The 16,696-nt window shown below is 41.2% G+C and overlaps 5 protein-coding genes across 6 annotated transcripts; 2 read left to right on the forward strand and 3 right to left on the reverse strand.

Moving 5' to 3' along the window:
- The first annotated feature begins 60 nt into the window (after nt 1–60).
- On the forward strand, nt 61–3,521 carry LOC141905739 (uncharacterized). The gene is made up of 3 exons (XM_074794739.1): nt 61–96; nt 357–677; nt 2,654–3,521. Exons 1-3 carry the CDS (start codon nt 73–75, stop codon nt 3,071–3,073), a joined length of 765 nt encoding a protein of 254 aa, XP_074650840.1. The 5' UTR covers nt 61–72; the 3' UTR covers nt 3,074–3,521.
- Nucleotides 3,522–3,761: 240 nt separating this feature from the next.
- LOC141905735 (LON peptidase N-terminal domain and RING finger protein 1-like) lies at nt 3,762–9,617 on the reverse strand. The gene is made up of 10 exons (XM_074794731.1): nt 8,915–9,617; nt 8,017–8,135; nt 7,811–7,933; nt 7,346–7,519; nt 7,086–7,128; nt 6,420–6,811; nt 5,883–6,004; nt 5,607–5,777; nt 4,848–5,038; nt 3,762–4,719 (listed from the first exon to the last, which is right to left on the reverse strand). Exons 1-10 carry the CDS (start codon nt 9,513–9,515, stop codon nt 4,436–4,438), a joined length of 2,220 nt encoding a protein of 739 aa, XP_074650832.1. The 5' UTR covers nt 9,516–9,617; the 3' UTR covers nt 3,762–4,435.
- A 712-nt stretch (nt 9,618–10,329) lies between these two features.
- LOC141905166 (uncharacterized) lies at nt 10,330–14,034 on the reverse strand. 2 transcript variants are annotated; one of them, XM_074793942.1, is made up of 8 exons: nt 13,811–14,034; nt 13,305–13,497; nt 13,171–13,221; nt 12,481–12,576; nt 12,327–12,402; nt 12,081–12,186; nt 11,223–12,038; nt 10,330–10,845 (listed from the first exon to the last, which is right to left on the reverse strand). In XM_074793942.1, exons 1-7 carry the CDS (start codon nt 13,956–13,958, stop codon nt 11,260–11,262), a joined length of 1,449 nt encoding a protein of 482 aa, XP_074650043.1. In that variant the 5' UTR covers nt 13,959–14,034; the 3' UTR covers nt 10,330–10,845; nt 11,223–11,259. The 2 variants fall into 2 exon arrangements, with proteins under 2 accessions (XP_074650043.1, XP_074650042.1); XM_074793941.1 differs by having other exon boundaries at nt 11,223–12,186.
- On the forward strand, nt 14,016–14,754 carry LOC141905167 (vacuolar ATPase assembly integral membrane protein VMA21-like). Its single transcript, XM_074793943.1, has 3 exons — nt 14,016–14,113; nt 14,304–14,419; nt 14,506–14,754. Exons 1-3 carry the CDS (start codon nt 14,082–14,084, stop codon nt 14,640–14,642), a joined length of 285 nt encoding a protein of 94 aa, XP_074650044.1. The 5' UTR covers nt 14,016–14,081; the 3' UTR covers nt 14,643–14,754.
- Nucleotides 14,755–14,981: 227 nt separating this feature from the next.
- Nucleotides 14,982–16,583, reverse strand: LOC141905815 (vacuolar-sorting protein SNF8-like). The gene is made up of 8 exons (XM_074794863.1): nt 16,452–16,583; nt 16,256–16,306; nt 16,000–16,138; nt 15,809–15,913; nt 15,663–15,735; nt 15,444–15,585; nt 15,249–15,323; nt 14,982–15,154 (listed from the first exon to the last, which is right to left on the reverse strand). Exons 1-8 carry the CDS (start codon nt 16,503–16,505, stop codon nt 15,050–15,052), a joined length of 744 nt encoding a protein of 247 aa, XP_074650964.1. The 5' UTR covers nt 16,506–16,583; the 3' UTR covers nt 14,982–15,049.
- Nucleotides 16,584–16,696: the final 113 nt, after the last annotated feature.

Consider the following 16,696-nt stretch of genomic DNA (forward strand, 5'->3'; position numbering starts at 1 on the left):
TATCTAAATCATGCGGCAGCGCTCTCATGTTTACTATTACCGTCTACTGGCGCCATCTATGTGGCGAGAAACATGGCTGCTGGCATGCTAGTACGGGTGAGTTTAAAGTCTTTATTGCGCTTCTTCACTAGTAACTTCACTTCTTTTGAAAATCTTATAGTTGCTATTAAGCCGTAGCTCAGGAGCCGGGGCTGTGAGGAGCTGGGGTGAAGAGGTTCTTTCAGAAATATCAGATAAATCGTGTAAAAGAGTTTCTAGGCTGAGGTTAATTCTCATTCGGCAGATCCTATTTGTCTAACTAGTTCGAATCCCATTTAATTTAGAAATTAAAGACTTATTGTTTGTATGTATTTCAGCAAGGATATAGTTTCCTGAGATCGCTATCGGCACAAACTGTCAGTGTCAGATATCGCGCTAAGATTACTCCTGGTAAATATGATGTCCACAAACGCAAACAGAAAAACTATTTCCAAATCGAAACGGCAAAATTGGAAAATCTGGAAGCGTGGGCCGGTCCAATACTGGAGAGACAGAGGCTGAAGAAACAACAACAAGAAACAGAAACAAAACAACCGCATAAACTTCACGCAGTTTGTCGAATAAAGAAATTAAAAGGGCGGCCGTGGTACGAGAAAAACATGATGCAACATTTAGGACTAAGTGAAGAGAAAAGAAGGGTGAGTACAGCCCGGTCCAGTAGAGTCCCAGTCCGGTTCAGTACAGCCCGGTCCAGTAGAGTCCCAGTCCGGTCCACTCCCAGTACAGCCCGGTCCAGTAGAGTCCCAGTCCGGTTCAGTACAGTCCGGTCCAGTAGAGTCCCAGTCCGGTCCACTCCCAGTACAGCCCGGTCCAGTAGAGTCCCAGTCCGGTTCAGTACAGCCCGGTCCAGTAGAGTCCCAGTCCGGTTCAGTACAGTCCGGTCCAGTAGAGTCCCAGTCCGGTTCAGTACAGTCCGGTCCAGTAGAGTCCCAGTCCGGTTCAGTACAGCCCGGTCCAGTAGAGTCCCAGTCCGGTTCAGTACAGTCCGGTCCAGTAGAGTCCCAGTCCGGTTCAGTACAGTCCGGTCCAGTAGAGTCCCAGTCCGGTTCAGTACAGTCCGGTCCAGTAGAGTCCCAGTCCGGTTCAGTACAGCCCGGTCCAGTAGAGTCCCAGTCCGGTTCAGTACAGTCCGGTCCAGTAGAGTCCCAGTCCGGTTCAGTACAGTCCGGTCCAGTAGAGTCCCAGTCCGGTTCAGTACAGCCCGGTCCAGTAGAGTCCCAGTCCGGTTCAGTACAGTCCGGTCCAGTAGAGTCCCAGTCCGGTTCAGTACAGTCCGGTCCAGTAGAGTCCCAGTCCGGTTCAGTACAGCCCGGTCCAGTAGAGTCCCAGTCCGGTCCACTCCCAGTACAGCCCGGTCCAGTAGAGTCCCAGTCCGGTTCAGTACAGTCCGGTCCAGTAGAGTCCCAGTCCGGTTCAGTACAGTCCGGTCCAGTAGAGTCCCAGTCCGGTTCAGTACAGTCCGGTCCAGTAGAGTCCCAGTCCGGTTCAGTACAGTCCGGTCCAGTAGAGTCCCAGTCCGGTTCAGTCCCAGTACAGCCCGGTCCAGTAGAGTCCCAGTCCGGTCCACTCCCAGTACAGCCCGGTCCAGTAGAGTCCCAGTCCGGTTCAGTACAGTCCGGTCCAGTAGAGTCCCAGTCCGGTTCAGTACAGTCCGGTCCAGTAGAGTCCCAGTCCGGTCCACTCCCAGTACAGTCCGGTCCAGTAGAGTCCCAGTCCGGTCCAGTACAGCCCGGTCCAGTAGAGTCCCAGCCCGGTCCACTCCCAGTACAGCCCTGTCTAGTAGAGTCCCAGTACAGCCCGGTCCAGTCCCAGTACAGCCCGGTCCAGTAGAGTCCCAGCCCGGTCCACTCCCAGTACAGTCCGGTCCAGTAGAGTCCCAGCCCGGTCCACTCCCAGTACAGCCCTGTCTAGTAGAGTCCCAGTCCGGTTCAGTACAGCCCGGTCCAGTCCCAGTACAGCCCTGTCTAGTAGAGTCCCAGTCCGGTTCAGTCCCAGTACAGCCCGGTCCAGTCCCAGTACAGTCCGGTCCAGTAGAGTCCCAGCCCGGTCCACTCCCAGTACAGCCCTGTCTAGTAGAGTCCCAGTCCGGTTCAGTACAGCCCGGTCCAGTCCCAGTACAGCCCTGTCTAGTAGAGTCCCAGTACAGCCCGGTCCAGTCCCAGTACAGCCCGGTCCAGTAGAGTCCCAGCCCGGTCCACTCCCAGTACAGCCCTGTCTAGTAGAGTCCCAGTACAGCCCGGTCCAGTCCCAGTACAGCCCGGTCCAGTAGAGTCCCAGCCCGGTCCACTCCCAGTACAGTCCGGTCCAGTAGAGTCCCAGCCCGGTCCACTCCCAGTACAGCCCTGTCTAGTAGAGTCCCAGTCCGGTTCAGTACAGCCCGGTCCAGTCCCAGTACAGCCCTGTCTAGTAGAGTCCCAGTCCGGTTCAGTCCCAGTACAGCCCGGTCCAGTCCCAGCCAGGTTTAGTACAGTCCGGTTCAGCCCCTCCAATACAGCCCCAATTCAGTCCCAGTCCGATCCACTCCCGGGACAGCCCGGTCAAGTTCCAGCCCAGTTCAGTCCCAGTAATTCTGAGGTTATGTATCATCAATAAAGTAGTTGTTTTTGATTTTCAGACTGGTGAATTTATAATTCTGAAGAATACAAAATTAACAAATGATCGTTTGTTAAAAGTGAATCATTTAATCAAAGTGTTACCAGTAACGTTTCCTCACGGGATTCCCGAGAACGAAGACGATTTAAAACACTGCATGATTAAACCTAACGGTGAATTCATATTCGTGAAAAAACTCGACGATGTTACCGTGACGACTGAACCGGAGGAGAGCGAGGAGGAGAAGAAATGGTTGATGGACGGAGAGACGATCAAGAAACATTGCACGCGTAAAAAGGAATTGATGCAAATAAATGAGGAGTTTTTCCCAGCTCATTATACGTACAGATTCAACCAGGATGGAACGGAGTATCGTTACAATGTACAAAAACATCGCCAGTTTACGAGTAATAATCATAATACACCTGTAGGACATGATTAGTTTTACCTGAATACTGGGATTAGTTATACCTGAATACTGGGATTAGTTATACTGGGATTAGTTATACCTGAATACTGGGATTAGTTATACCTGAATACTGGGATTAGTGACTGAAACTGGTAATTAGGGGTTGGGAGCAGTCATAACTTAGACTGGTTTAAGACTGTCTTATACCTAGTCCATCAACCGATGATTTATTACTTTTTTTGACTGTGCAACTTGGACTAGTTGAATCTATGCTGTAGTGTATAACTTAACTAGTCCGCGTAGATGTAGCTGAGTGTATGATTGGTTTAAGTGAACTGTTACTGACTAACTGCTGGGTGCGGGTTGTTTAGTGGCGAGATACATGTTGTTTGTATTCCGAATATACGTCACTTGTCTAAACATGAATAGTAATTCACTGGTTTAATAAATACTGGAATTTGTGTAAAATAAAAACATTTCTTGAAGCTGTTCAAAGATGTTGTCTGCGTGTTCATTTTGAGTTCGACTGGAACATTATCCACATTTTGACATCGGCACCCCCCGAAATCAGACACCATAAAACATCACAAGTTGATAACACAATTGTTAGAGAGAGAGAGTACTCTCTCATCCATATCAGGAATCAGAATCAATCATCACAATTACTGTCAGTTTCAATTAACTTCAATATTTATTGAAACAAATTAAAATTATACATTGCATGATTTTTTTACGAAGACAATTTTTATCACAAAATGAAAACTGAGGGATGAAACGAATGCACGTAATGCTTGTTACCACGGAAACTTTACGAGCTGAATTTGCATATTTGAACCACAACATTATTGCGTGAAAAAAGCACATAAAATAAGAACACAGCGACCAGTGTTCGGGGTTTGGGCCGTTTTTAATATTTCAAGCAACTCGATTGCCATTAACACAGACTCGGTATTAGAACTTACAGATCCCCAATACACATTACTTTGTTAATGGTCCGGAACTTCGAGGTAATTTTTCCGAGGATTGAGGTTTGACCCGTCCACAGTATCGAGAAATCTACTATAAATATTTCAGGGAACTCTGTAGTGTTTGGACTCGACCAAACGGCGAACAGAGATTTATTATTTAAAGTTTAGTTGAGGTGTCACTCCGCGATCAAACATAAAACAATGAGGTTCAACAATTCAGCACTAGATGGAGACACTGGAGTAAGATATTGATACATAGAGGGGAAGTAATTATACGGTAAATAAATATATTCAAGTAATCGATAGTAAAAAATAGTATTTAACTTCTGTTTATTTAAGAGAGGAGGTAATATTGGCTGAATAAACGCCAGATAGCGATCACCGCGGCGATAATTCCAACAATCAAATGATTACGATATTTCGATAGTCAGCTTCCGCGTCTCTTCAGATACACGAGCACGTTCTTAATCGCGTTTAAACGATCTTTCAACGACGTCATCGCGAGGATCGAGGCCTGAGCACGAGGATCGAGAGGTAACACCGCGATAACCCACCATAACCAGGCCGGTCCATTCTCCGGGAGAGGTTGAGTAGGTTCTAATGCCGCCGGTAATGGACCCATCTGCGACGTGATTCGACTTTGAGCGGAACCCAAACTTTCAAACCACGTTTTTGAATTGTCGTAAACTTCATCGCAGATTTTTCTCAGACCTGAAAAATAGAAATGAAACTTGAAATGTCAGCAGAGGGTGGTCCGGATAAATCCATGGATGAGCATGTGCTGTCCAGTTATAGATTACGATTAGTCTAATGATTACTCAGTGTCGCCCTCTATTTACCTTCTATATCACTAGCGACCGGCTGTATGTCATTAATGAACTCAACAGTAGCAGTATGGTAGCCATCTTTCATTCCTCGAGTTAAAACCCGAAATCTTCGGCCACCGATAGTGTCAACTATCGATCGTCCATCGGCGAAAAACTGTACGTTACGTATTTCAAGCATAGTCCCAACATCTGCGAAATCAGACCTGAAATATATACACAATATCATCAACTAATACGCCATCTATCAGCACAATATCGAACTCAGTGTTCTCAATATGCCTGTTGTTTTATAGAGTAACAAGCCAGATAATCAAGTTTTTTGTCAGTTAAGGGTTTCAAGGTTTCTCAATTAAATATTGAAAATAGAGCTTATCTTTAATGTAATCGGCTGTTAATCAGTATTGATAGCATAGTGACATCAATTCAAATACAGTCACAGAGACAGCTGATGTTCAGGGGCGAGTGGAATCATGACAGAAGAGGTTGTGACAGGGACAGCTGATGTTCAGGGGGGAGTGGAATCATGACAGAAGAGGTTGTGACAGGGACAGCTGATGTTCAGGGGGGAGTGGAATCATGACAGAAGAGGTTGTGACAGGGACAGCTGATGTTCAGGGGGGAGTGGAATCATGACAGAAGAGGTTGTGACAGGGACAGCTGATGTTCAGGGGGGAGTGGAATCATGACAGAAGAGGTTGTGACAGGGACAGCTGATGTTCAGGGGGGAGTGGAATAATGAGAACACCGAGTGGTATTACTAGTTAAACGTACTCGTTAGGACCGCGAGGGACGCACATTCCAAACTGACGAGTTCCCGACTCCATACACTGTCGAACCATCAATCTATAACGAGGCTCAAATACGTGTAACGGACACGTTACCGTTGGAAACGAAGCTGTGCAGACGAACACTGGAATCTCGTGTTTACCGTCTTTACCACTCCTGAAAAATCACATCAATAACTCAATATTCAAACGAACTGAACTCAATGAGTTCTATTTCATTATGTTATATTCAAGCTAACAAAACTCAGTGAGTTTTACTCACAAAGTTAAAGCTGAAACTTCTTCTTCGTGTTGTTTTTTCAAAGCTTCATATTCCATCGGATAAAACGATGTCATCAACATTTCAATAGCTTCAACAGTCGCCTGTCGGCGTTCCGCTAAATACTGAAAAACAAATTAACAAGTGAATCAATGAAACACCTACCAAAATCTGGCTGTCAGATTCTTACAGATTAACCCTTTCAGTGCGTCTACACCGCAGTACGGTGTATAAATTGGTGATAGATTTTGCTAGTACACCGCACTGTGGTGTATATTGATGTAATTAGTTTTTATCTCTATTGAAAGAAGGCAGCACCTGTGAAACAGAGTGAAATATTAGTAACTAACGCACTATATCGGTATTCCTGTTATTCAACAAACTAGGGTGGAATTTTTCAAAATTTGCACATCATCTCCAGCACTATAGGGTATTAATTAGTCAGCACTGAAAGGGTTAAGGAATCCAAAATTCCTCATTTCTCAGACTCTCGACAAGAAATCCTTGATTGAACCCGATCAGATAATGATTTCCACGTACCTCGGTTAATGAACTCTTACACAGCGGACAGTTCGTGTTATAATCTAAACAGCGATCTAAACATCTACGACAAAATACATGACCACAAGGTGTCGCCACTGGCTGATATAACATTCGAAAACATAAACTGCATTCGAAATCATCTTTAGATAATAAATCGACGTCGAAATTACGAAACATTCTCCTTGAAGGGATCGTCGTTTCAGTTCTCTTCTCTTCCGTCGTCGCCGCCGCTGTGGGGGAAGATGAGCTTTCTTTATCTTTAGAAGAAGAGTCTTTGTTCTTCTGGTCTCCGTTTCGTGTCCGTTTTTTGGCACCGTTATTTAAATGATCAGCCGAACTAAATAAACTATTATCAGTTAGCAGACGACTCGCGTCGGGAAATGAATTGCCTGAAAAAAATATCATGAAAATATCGTATTAAAATCATCCTGAGTGGTTGAATAAGATACAGTTCACTCGCAACATGAAACTCATTCTTTAAATGAAGTCTTGAAAGATCTGGATCCGGTTCCACAGTTGTGAGTTAACATTAGACCCGGAGTTAACTCTTTGAAAATGAACTAATTTTAACTCAGAATTAACTCAGAACTATCGAACTGGATGCTGACTAATTGAACGGATTCTGCCGTAAAAAAGTCTCAATATTTGAATGAAAAAACTTACATCTTCTGATAGACGAGGCAGAATTGTTTGAGGTAGAAACAGCCTATAATAAATACAATATACACGTAAACATGCAATGTATGGATTAATTAGTTGTTGTATTTCAGGTAGGTTTTGATTGAACAAACACAGGTTCAGGAATAGCGATTCCGGATTACAAACTCTCAATCAGGATTATAAATTAGGAAGAGAGTGTATTCTGACCGAACCACCAATCGAAACCTGTTGTTCGATCTCGACGATGTTTTTGTATTTTTTACCTGAGAAGTAAAACAGCCAGCGCTGAGCATCGAGTCCCTGAGTGCAGTTTTTAACTGTCTGACAGTCTCCTGACTGATCACAGAACGACACGGTAATTCAAACATACCGACATGTTTCTTCATCGACGTCGAACATTCCGCCGGGATTTCACACCGTAAAATATTATACAATTCCTACAGAAATAAATAATGTGTGTCATATCACCAGTTTATAATCTCGGGCTGCCACTTCAAGACTTATGACCAGTCTTAAACAATCTTAGTTCTAGAGGCAATCTAATGAAGGTAAGACTAATTTTGCGCTCAAGTCATGAATATGGAATCGGCCACTGTTGGTGGCTGAGTTTCTTGGTTGAAGGGCATCTCACCCTTTAAACAGGGAAAAGAAGTCTCAAATTCAGCAGGTTTAGAGGAACATGAATGGTCCTCAGCGGGTTGAGGGAAGGTCGAGGGTGTAGGACTCACCGTAGTAAGGGCAGTTCTAGCTGGTTTAACCGATGAATCTAAAGCTAAACATTGTAAATAAGCTCTCGCAGCTTCTTCGTGACATCCCATTCCACTTAGAGCTACTCCTTTTCTATAATAACCCTACAAATAATACATAACATCCAGTTGTAACAGATGTTTCTAAACTATTTTCACTAATCGGTGAAGTGTAGTTAAATATGAACCTTTGACCAGTCTGGGCGTATACGAACAGCGCATCCAGCATCATCTAATGACTCTTCATACAGTTTTAAACAGGTAAACGCGTGAGCTCGATTACTGTATATCAGGTGATCTTTAGGAGCTAGAAAATAATCAATTCAATACTTCAGTAATTAAACAGTTTTAATCTATACTCAGACTCTTATTACTTCCATAGTTCCTAATTCTGACTGAGGGAGCCAATGGAGAAGAAACCGCAGATTTAAAGTCATCAAAACAAGTCATCTTGATTTGTGAATGGACCAACATTTCTTTAGAAGTGAGTTCATGAACTGTATGAATTATAGGCCTAGAGAATTAACTCAACCATGAACTGAAGAACTGAGTGTTCAGTATTTAATCGCGGTGAACATTTGGCACTCGTTATTTAACCTGTGAACTTGACCTTAGATTTTATATAAGCATGTTTTATTGTTATCTGGAAACCTAATGGATATGTATTATATATAATATTAGACCGTGATATCACTCATTGACCAGACACAGGGTCAATGTCAGGTCTACAGTTCAATTATATAAATATCAATATCACTTCTTACCAAGAAATTCAAATAGGCCTATAAACAAATCCATTTTACCCAAATTCCAGGTTTCACTTTTTTCGGAAACAAATTAACACATCAAACTGCCCATGGGCATAGCAAGCCAGTTCAAAGAATACTAAGGTGTCCTTGGGCACACAAACTATCAATGAGCAGAGAAAGCCATTTCTGGGCACAATAAGGTGTCAATGGACAAGTTTGCCATCTCTGGGCACATCTATTCATAGGCACATTCAGGCATCACGGAGCACCCCGGCCCATCCCTGGGGCTGGGCTCCCCAGCTATTCTAGCTGTCCCCGGGGCCGGGACAATACGTACCTATATCTAATGCTTGCGTATACGTATCAATAGCTTCCTCATATTTACCCTGACTCACTAATTCATTACCGCAACATTTTAATTTCGATGCTTTCACTTCAGCAGTGAACAGTTTCTCAATAGTCGCTAACAGGAGAATGTTTGATTTAATCTTCGCGACGTTAACGTAATAATGAACGGTCGAACATTTCTTACAGCGTTTCGTTCCGTCTTTTATCAGACACGGTCGACAGAATGAATGTCCGCACGGTAGTGTTACCGGTTCCACTAAAAGTCCACGACAAATTGAACACGAGAATAAATCGATTTCATCAGTTTTTTGACTGGTCACTAGGAGACTGCCTCCGTTTTGATCCATGAATTCTACGAGACCGGTGACTAATTGTTCGAGGTGTTTAGGTTGAACTGATTTAGGATCTATTCTGATCGCTGTAGTGTACGCTTCCAAAGCCCGATTAAACTCACCAGCTCGAGAATAAGAATCCGCTAATCCTAAATACGTATGGAATTTAGGTCCGTTCTCGATGATATTTCGCTGATAAATATCAGCGGCTAAATCATAGTTTTTCGAGCTGAAAGCTTCGCGAGCTAACGACTCCATTATCTACTTCCAAACCTGTTATTCAACTCGTGGGCCTCGGATTTATCATAAAGTAGTTATAACACCGTCTTACGTGACCATTTTTACAGTTATATAAATTCACTGTACTCGCTGTCAATGTCGTCACACTCGTCTCTGATTGGTTGAGTAGTCGTGCTCGCTGGCTGTTCCATTATCTAATCCTCCCGCTGTTAGCTAGGGTTAGGGTTACTGGTCACCGCGGCTAACCCTAACCCTAGCGGCGGGGAGATGTACGAACTCGGAACCGATGTAAATATCAACAGTATTACGAAACACGTGGCGGTCAAGGTCGCTATGTGGATAAACTACGGTAGCCTATGAGGGTTAGTGGTTATATAAAATGTAGACAGGTTATATAACTGGAACCCACACAGTCGATATCTAACGCCTCTCTTCTTAAAAATTATATTATTACGCAATTCAAAAAGAGTTATACGTGCCGCATTGCACATAACTAGGGCTAGGGTTAGGTAGGTGTACCGTAAGGATTTTAGATGGAAGGACACTGCCTCACAACCTTGCTGCACCGCGACTCAGGATTGGCTCTCATCCCCTTAACCTTTGGGAACCAGACACTCGCTAAAGTGACTGTCATCATGACCTCCATTAGTCAGTAACCTGTCTGTGGTTTAGTTTCACGATCGGATATTTTCACACAAGCCCATCCGATTATAAAAAGCTTACCACCAATGATTAGGTAACTAACTAGACCTCCATGTACTTAGATTCAGGATTGACTGAGTCCTCTAGTCCACAATAAACTCAACTAAACTGTTTAAATAGCAATGGATTTATAAACTGTCTTTTATTTACAGAACCTCAAAAAAAAATTAATTATATACAATACTTTTTTTTAATTAATACATTATTAATTACACCAACACTGACTCAATACAATACAATTATAACTGTTATTTCACAATAGTGGCCACAAACACTTTTATATTCACTGTGTACAGTCACAGTTAAGTCCAGAAGAGGTATTTAATCTAATTACAACTGACTGATGAAACTGGCTCCAGGATCCTGTAACTGCTAACAAAGTCTTTCTGGGGGGTAACAAGCTTAACCAGTCGACTCTAGTGACAATATTCTGATCCATTTATCACTTTTAATTAACACTCTTTTACTTATAAATTAACACCCATGATTCCAGAGTAGAGAGTAGTATACCTGGTACTGGTTATTGTAAGTTAAACGATGAAGTTTAATCCTGTATTTTTAAAATGCTGTGTTTTTCTAAATCTTCCATATCTTTCAATACGTGGGCGACGTTGTATCGTAATTCATGAAACTTCGACATCGGCACCTGCAAAAAATATATACAAAATACATGAAAAAGTGCCGGTCAACAATATATAAATAATCAGCTAAAATACATCAATACAGTGACACAGGTGGAAGTTGTCATAGTCGGGAGGATGGTTACACTGATAACTTATCCAAATGACTACTTGAACTTAACTAAGTAAATTGAATTAGAAATACAAATTAGGACTTAAAACTTCCAGATGATGCCGGTAATATGGATGATTTATCAGGTGTTTGACTTATATTGAAAATCGAATCGGAAACAAAAATTAGAACTTCAAAATAGAATTGACTTCAGTAATGTGACAATTTACTGAATTCGACTGCAATACATTAAAATCAACCCTAAAATCAAATTTTAAAGAATCAACTCACATTAACAAGATTAATATTTTCTAACTCGTTGAAAAATTTAAGACTTTTTAGAATTTTTCTGGCGTAAACTTTCTTGTAAACTTTTAATACGTTGATCGATTTCGAAGACGGACATCGAAGATTCTGATTGGCTGTCGCTCCTGTACGGTTCTATCGGTTGTTTTTTTAAATGACTTGCTCCGCGGTATTTCTTCAGAGGTTTCTCGTTGAAATACTCCGGCGACAAACTCTCTAAATAAAGCACGCGATCTTCCAAACCGCGAATCCTAGCGTAAACATCTTTAGAATTTTCTGGACCGATCGGAGGAGATATTTTCAGATGTTTTTCTAAATTATCCAATCGTTCGTTGAGAGCTGTCGATGTTATACTCGTATCGCGTTTGTTCGTATTGTTACCGGTTGCCGAGATACGAGTTTGCGGACCCCATGGATTAACGACCCGCCACACTTTAACGTGGCTGTTACCAGTAGCAGACGGATGAAAACGGGCGTCCGTACGGGCGCAATTAGTCGTCGATTCACCGCTCATTTCACGCTCGATGAACTGACCACAGAATTCACGTCTGTTTAATTCATCGACCTCTAAACGCTTGCGTTGAATGAATGAATTAATTCGTCTGTCTATTTCCTGTTTATTCGCTTGAACTTGAACTAAATTCCTGTCTAACTGTCTATCAGAGCCACCTGGTGGTGGTAAATCCTTCAACTGTTCATTAACAGTTACATCAACTAAATTTACAGTCATTCCTCCAACAGTGTCCACATCAGCTGCTCCAGATGTGTGGCCAGTCGACCCTCCAGCAACACCAGTCAGCCCTCCAGCAACACCAGTCAGCCCTCCAGCAACACCAGTCAGCTCTCCAGAACTCTGATCAGCGATCTCTTTTTCTTCTCCAGTTAGTCCTCTCTCTGCTCCATGTGTCGTGATATCCATAAGTCCTGCAGCTGGATTGATTTGTTGCTGCTGAAATTGAGTTCAGATAGAGATAGAGATTGAGGTATTTATTCCACAGGATCCATCGATTCATCGCTCCTCACATATTCCCATGATCACCTACAAACCAAACAGTCTTAACTTCAGGGGTTTCATCGAAATTTTCCTACCTCAAAATTATGAATATTGCCGTCGCTCAAAGTCATCTCCATAGCAACTGATGGTTCTAAAACTCGGTTTAACGAACTGTAAAGGAATAAAGTTTAATTCGAGTTTAACACGAGATTAGTTGTAGTAGGATATAGTGTCGGAGTAATAACAGACCTGGTTGATATAGCGACGTCAACTCTCCAGTTTAAACTGTCTAATCTAGGTAAACGTGGACGACTATCACAAACTTTCTCATCTAAAACGGCTCTCCTTGAAACAGCAAAACAAATCTCTGAGTCAACTCTTAACTTAACCCTTTCAGTGCGGTGTATGAATCGGTGATGTATTTTGCTAGTACATCGCATTGCGGTGTATTGAATTAGTATTTAGTTTTTATCTCTATTGAAAGATGGTAGCACCTGTCAAACATAGTGAAATATTAGTAACTAACGATACACCGCGCCGCGGTGTAGACGGTATTCCCATTATTCAACACACTAGGGTGGAATTTTTCAAAATTTTCAAATTATCTCCAGCACTATAGGGTATTAATTAGTCAGCACTGAAAGGGTTAAGACAAGCTTTGTATCTAGGCGTTGTTCCCAAACAGTTTATAGGCGGGGGCACGTGTTCATCGTACGGTATTCACACTAACTTAAGACATGTTTAGAGTTAAGTATTAAATCTGGATTGATGCCATGTCTGGGCAACTGGTACTACAGTTTAATCTTGCTAAACAACTGCGGAACTGGGGTTAGTAGGATTAGGGCTAATGATACTGAGGCTATAGTTGAACTAGGTCGAATTGGTTAGGATCTAATGGAACTAGGTCGAATGAGTCCGATAACTTTCTGATTCACTCACTTTGATCCAAAAACAGCGCTTGAAATCAATGGAATGAACTCTTCAGGAATTCTGTGAATAAAAATATAAGTTGTTCAAAAACTCTTGTTCTTGGTTTCAATAAAGTCAACTTAAAATGTTAAAATGGAACTTACTTTAATTCTTGTAAATCTTCATTAAATGTTTGTTGTTTAAGTGAAGTGATTGGAATGCGTAAAGCCAGCACTAACAGTGAATATAAACCTGAATATAAAATCCTCACTAATTCCTCATTTAAACTTTCAGTTAAAACTTCATGTTGAAAATCAGTTACACCGATTTCTTTTCCTTCTAAATCAGAAACAGCAACTGAAATAAAGAATAAAATAGATTTAATTACAACGTATTTATCAGTCAATCTAATTCAACGAACCACCAGTCCCAACCAGCCCTGGAACTGGAAGGCCGAAGAAGTACCTTCTAACTTCTTCAGATCGAAACTGACTTATACATTATACAGTGGAGAATTAGGCCCGGTTTGGCAGACAAAGGGTTATTCTCGAGTAGGAATATGACATGCCAGGGCCCCACACAGTCAGTCAGGGGGGTGTATTTTAGGGACCTGTCAAAAGCTAGTGCCTGGTATTTTTTATTACATCTGTTACACAGTAATTTTACTCACTTTGCAATAGTTTTATAAATGTCGGTTTTTTCACCGTTTTTAAACATTTCACCATTGATTTAATTTCAGTCGGGATTCTGGATCCTGTAAACAATGTGCGGTCGCTGATTGATTTACCGCCAGATCCTGTCACTTGTATTATCGACATGGTTTTTGAGGAGCAGCTAACAGAAACTACACCCTACTCAAAATCGGTACAGCTACACCTCAACAACTGCCTCACTTGCCGCAGTAACTGGTAGTCTGAGAATATCCGTATAAATCGAACAAAATGAACCAACAAGGAATTCAAACGCGATCTATGTAAGTTCAATATTTAAACAATATATATGTTCGATTTTTCCTTGGTCTAGGTCTATAATTCTGGCCTTATTTAACCCGTGATTCAGATATTAATCGAAGCCCATTGTCTCCTCGATTGCCACTACATAATTTAGAGGGCGCCACTAGCCGGCACTGAATTAAAATGTCTCGGGTTTTCTATTTTTTATAGGGATCAAAATGATGACGGAGGTGGAAGAGTTGCTAAAACGATTTTCACATTCAGTATGCTCGTATTAGTTGTACCTATAGCCGTATTTTTCTTATCTAAGTCATTTGTATTTGAAGGTAAGTGGTAGTCGTCTCTTTATCGTCCGGTCTCCTATGAATCAAGCCAGAAATCTGATGTTTGTATTACTGTTTTTTCTTTTCAGGAATGTTGAGTTATGACAGTAAAACTAGCTACTACTACTCGGCTATAGTAGCAGTAGTTACTGTACAGATATTACTGGGAATGTTTGTATATGTCGCGTACAGTGAAGGAGATTCTAAACCAACAAAACAGGATTAGATTCCCTACATTCCACGTGCAACTGGCTTTAAACTACAATTTTTAATATCTGCAGTTTTATATTCAGTCTCTGAGAATTTGTAAATAAATGAAAGCAATGAATATAAATTAATCAATTCACTTAAAAATGTATATACATGTCATAAATGTAAATAAATTAAATACATGTAGATTGTTGACAATTTCTTTTAATCTGCCGACATTCACAGATAAGAAGATGAGGATTGAAGATATGGGACTATGTTTATGGCCAAAAATTAGGAGAAAGGAGTCGTCAAAAGACCAAACAAAATATCAGGAGACATTAAATTACAGTTTTATTTTTTAATAAATATGAACAATTATTATAAATGTAAGCCCTCTATTTGTATCTGCAGAGAAGTAAATTAATGAATATCGCGGATTATTTAACTGTTGTTTGACGCCTCGTGAAAGAATCCTGGGAACCAAAATTGTCTTCCTTCTTTATCCTGATCATCGACCCACGACAATCCTTCAGATACCATGTAATCCTGTGATGAAATATACAACAAAAATGGAATATTATTCCTCCTAGAGTTGCTTGCGCGAGGATATAGGGGGCGCAGGGGGGGAGGGAGTACTCACTAATGTGCGATGAGCTCTTTCATGTTCCCAATCAAGTTTCTCTTTCACTGTTGCTACGGAAACACGACCAGTTTCCTAAAAAAGAAAATTTTATATAATGAAATCAAACATAAATGGCTTGACCAAAATACCGGGACTGATTGAAAATTCAATGATTTCACTGAGTGAATGTTGAACTCGGTGGTGCCGACTGACCTGTGCTAGTTGTAAAACTTGTGTATGATCCATGCTGAGTTCACCCGGTACTGATTGTACAAACACTTTTGGTCCGATCGGTAAAATTGTAAAGCCATTTCCGAGCACTTTCAGTTTACTGACAGCACGGGTTATATCATCGCTGAAATATACAAACACTAGTGGGAGGAGTCTAGAGAGATAGGGGCAGGGTTTACGAGACATTTGATTGACACGTACGAACTGATCTCCTGAGCTTTTTTGCCTCTAGATTTCATCAGAGTCATTTTAAGGTCATCGATATCCATTAAACCTAGAAAATAGAATATCACGAATTAGAATTAATTACTTATTTACAGAGATGTATCTGTTAAAAGTGTACAAACCTCCGTGTCTGTGACTTGTAGCTAAACATACTTCAATTACTTGAACTCCTAATTCGTAATAGAAATCACCAACTCCCAACATTTCGGCCCAGAAACCTTTACCAGCTGAAAATAAATATAATTCATTTCACTGAACTCTTCAGTAAAATTCAAACAGAATTGGTTTAAACTGAAATGTGTGTATGTCTTACAAGCTAATGGGTCGACCCCTATTGATGCACACATCTCCTGAAATTGAACCCTAAAATCGGCATCTTTACGAATATCTTGTTTATGTTTGCTCGCAAATTCTTCAAGATTCTCTCGAAATGCATCCAGTTGTTTTGACATCTGAAAAAAGGAATTTAAGAAAGTTCCTGCTAGTTCACTCCTAAAAGAAAGGCCAGGTGTATTGGCTCAGTCTCAGACTAAAGTTGTGAGGCTTAATCAGAAAAAATTCTTATTTACCTGATTGACTTGATCTGCTGCTATTTCACTGCCTTTATCTTTAAATTTAGCCTGAAAATATCAATGCGAATTTTTGGGCTAAAAATTGAAAAAATTAAATTCCTAAAATTGCATTTTATAGTTCGACTCGAGTTCAGTTCGTTCCCCTCAACACGGCACGACTGTAGACACTTCACTATGTATATTCTATACTCACCTGTGCTAAATGCTTATTTTTCACAGCACCAAGTCCAACACCTCGCCTGCGCATTTTGATTTTTGAACGACACCCTAAAAAATAAAAATTTTACATGGGCGCAGCCATCTTGAAAATTGCTCCACACGAGCGCTCAATTTAAATTCGAAACTTTATTGCTCACAAGTTGTTCCTAGTGCGTATCTATCATCAGCTTGTACTACATGTACTGAATATGCGAACTTATTCAGATGAAATAGTCGATG

Source organism: Tubulanus polymorphus, chromosome 5 (assembly GCF_964204645.1).
Source record: "Tubulanus polymorphus chromosome 5, tnTubPoly1.2, whole genome shotgun sequence".
In the NCBI taxonomy this organism is placed as follows: domain Eukaryota; kingdom Metazoa; phylum Nemertea; class Palaeonemertea; order Tubulaniformes; family Tubulanidae; genus Tubulanus; species Tubulanus polymorphus.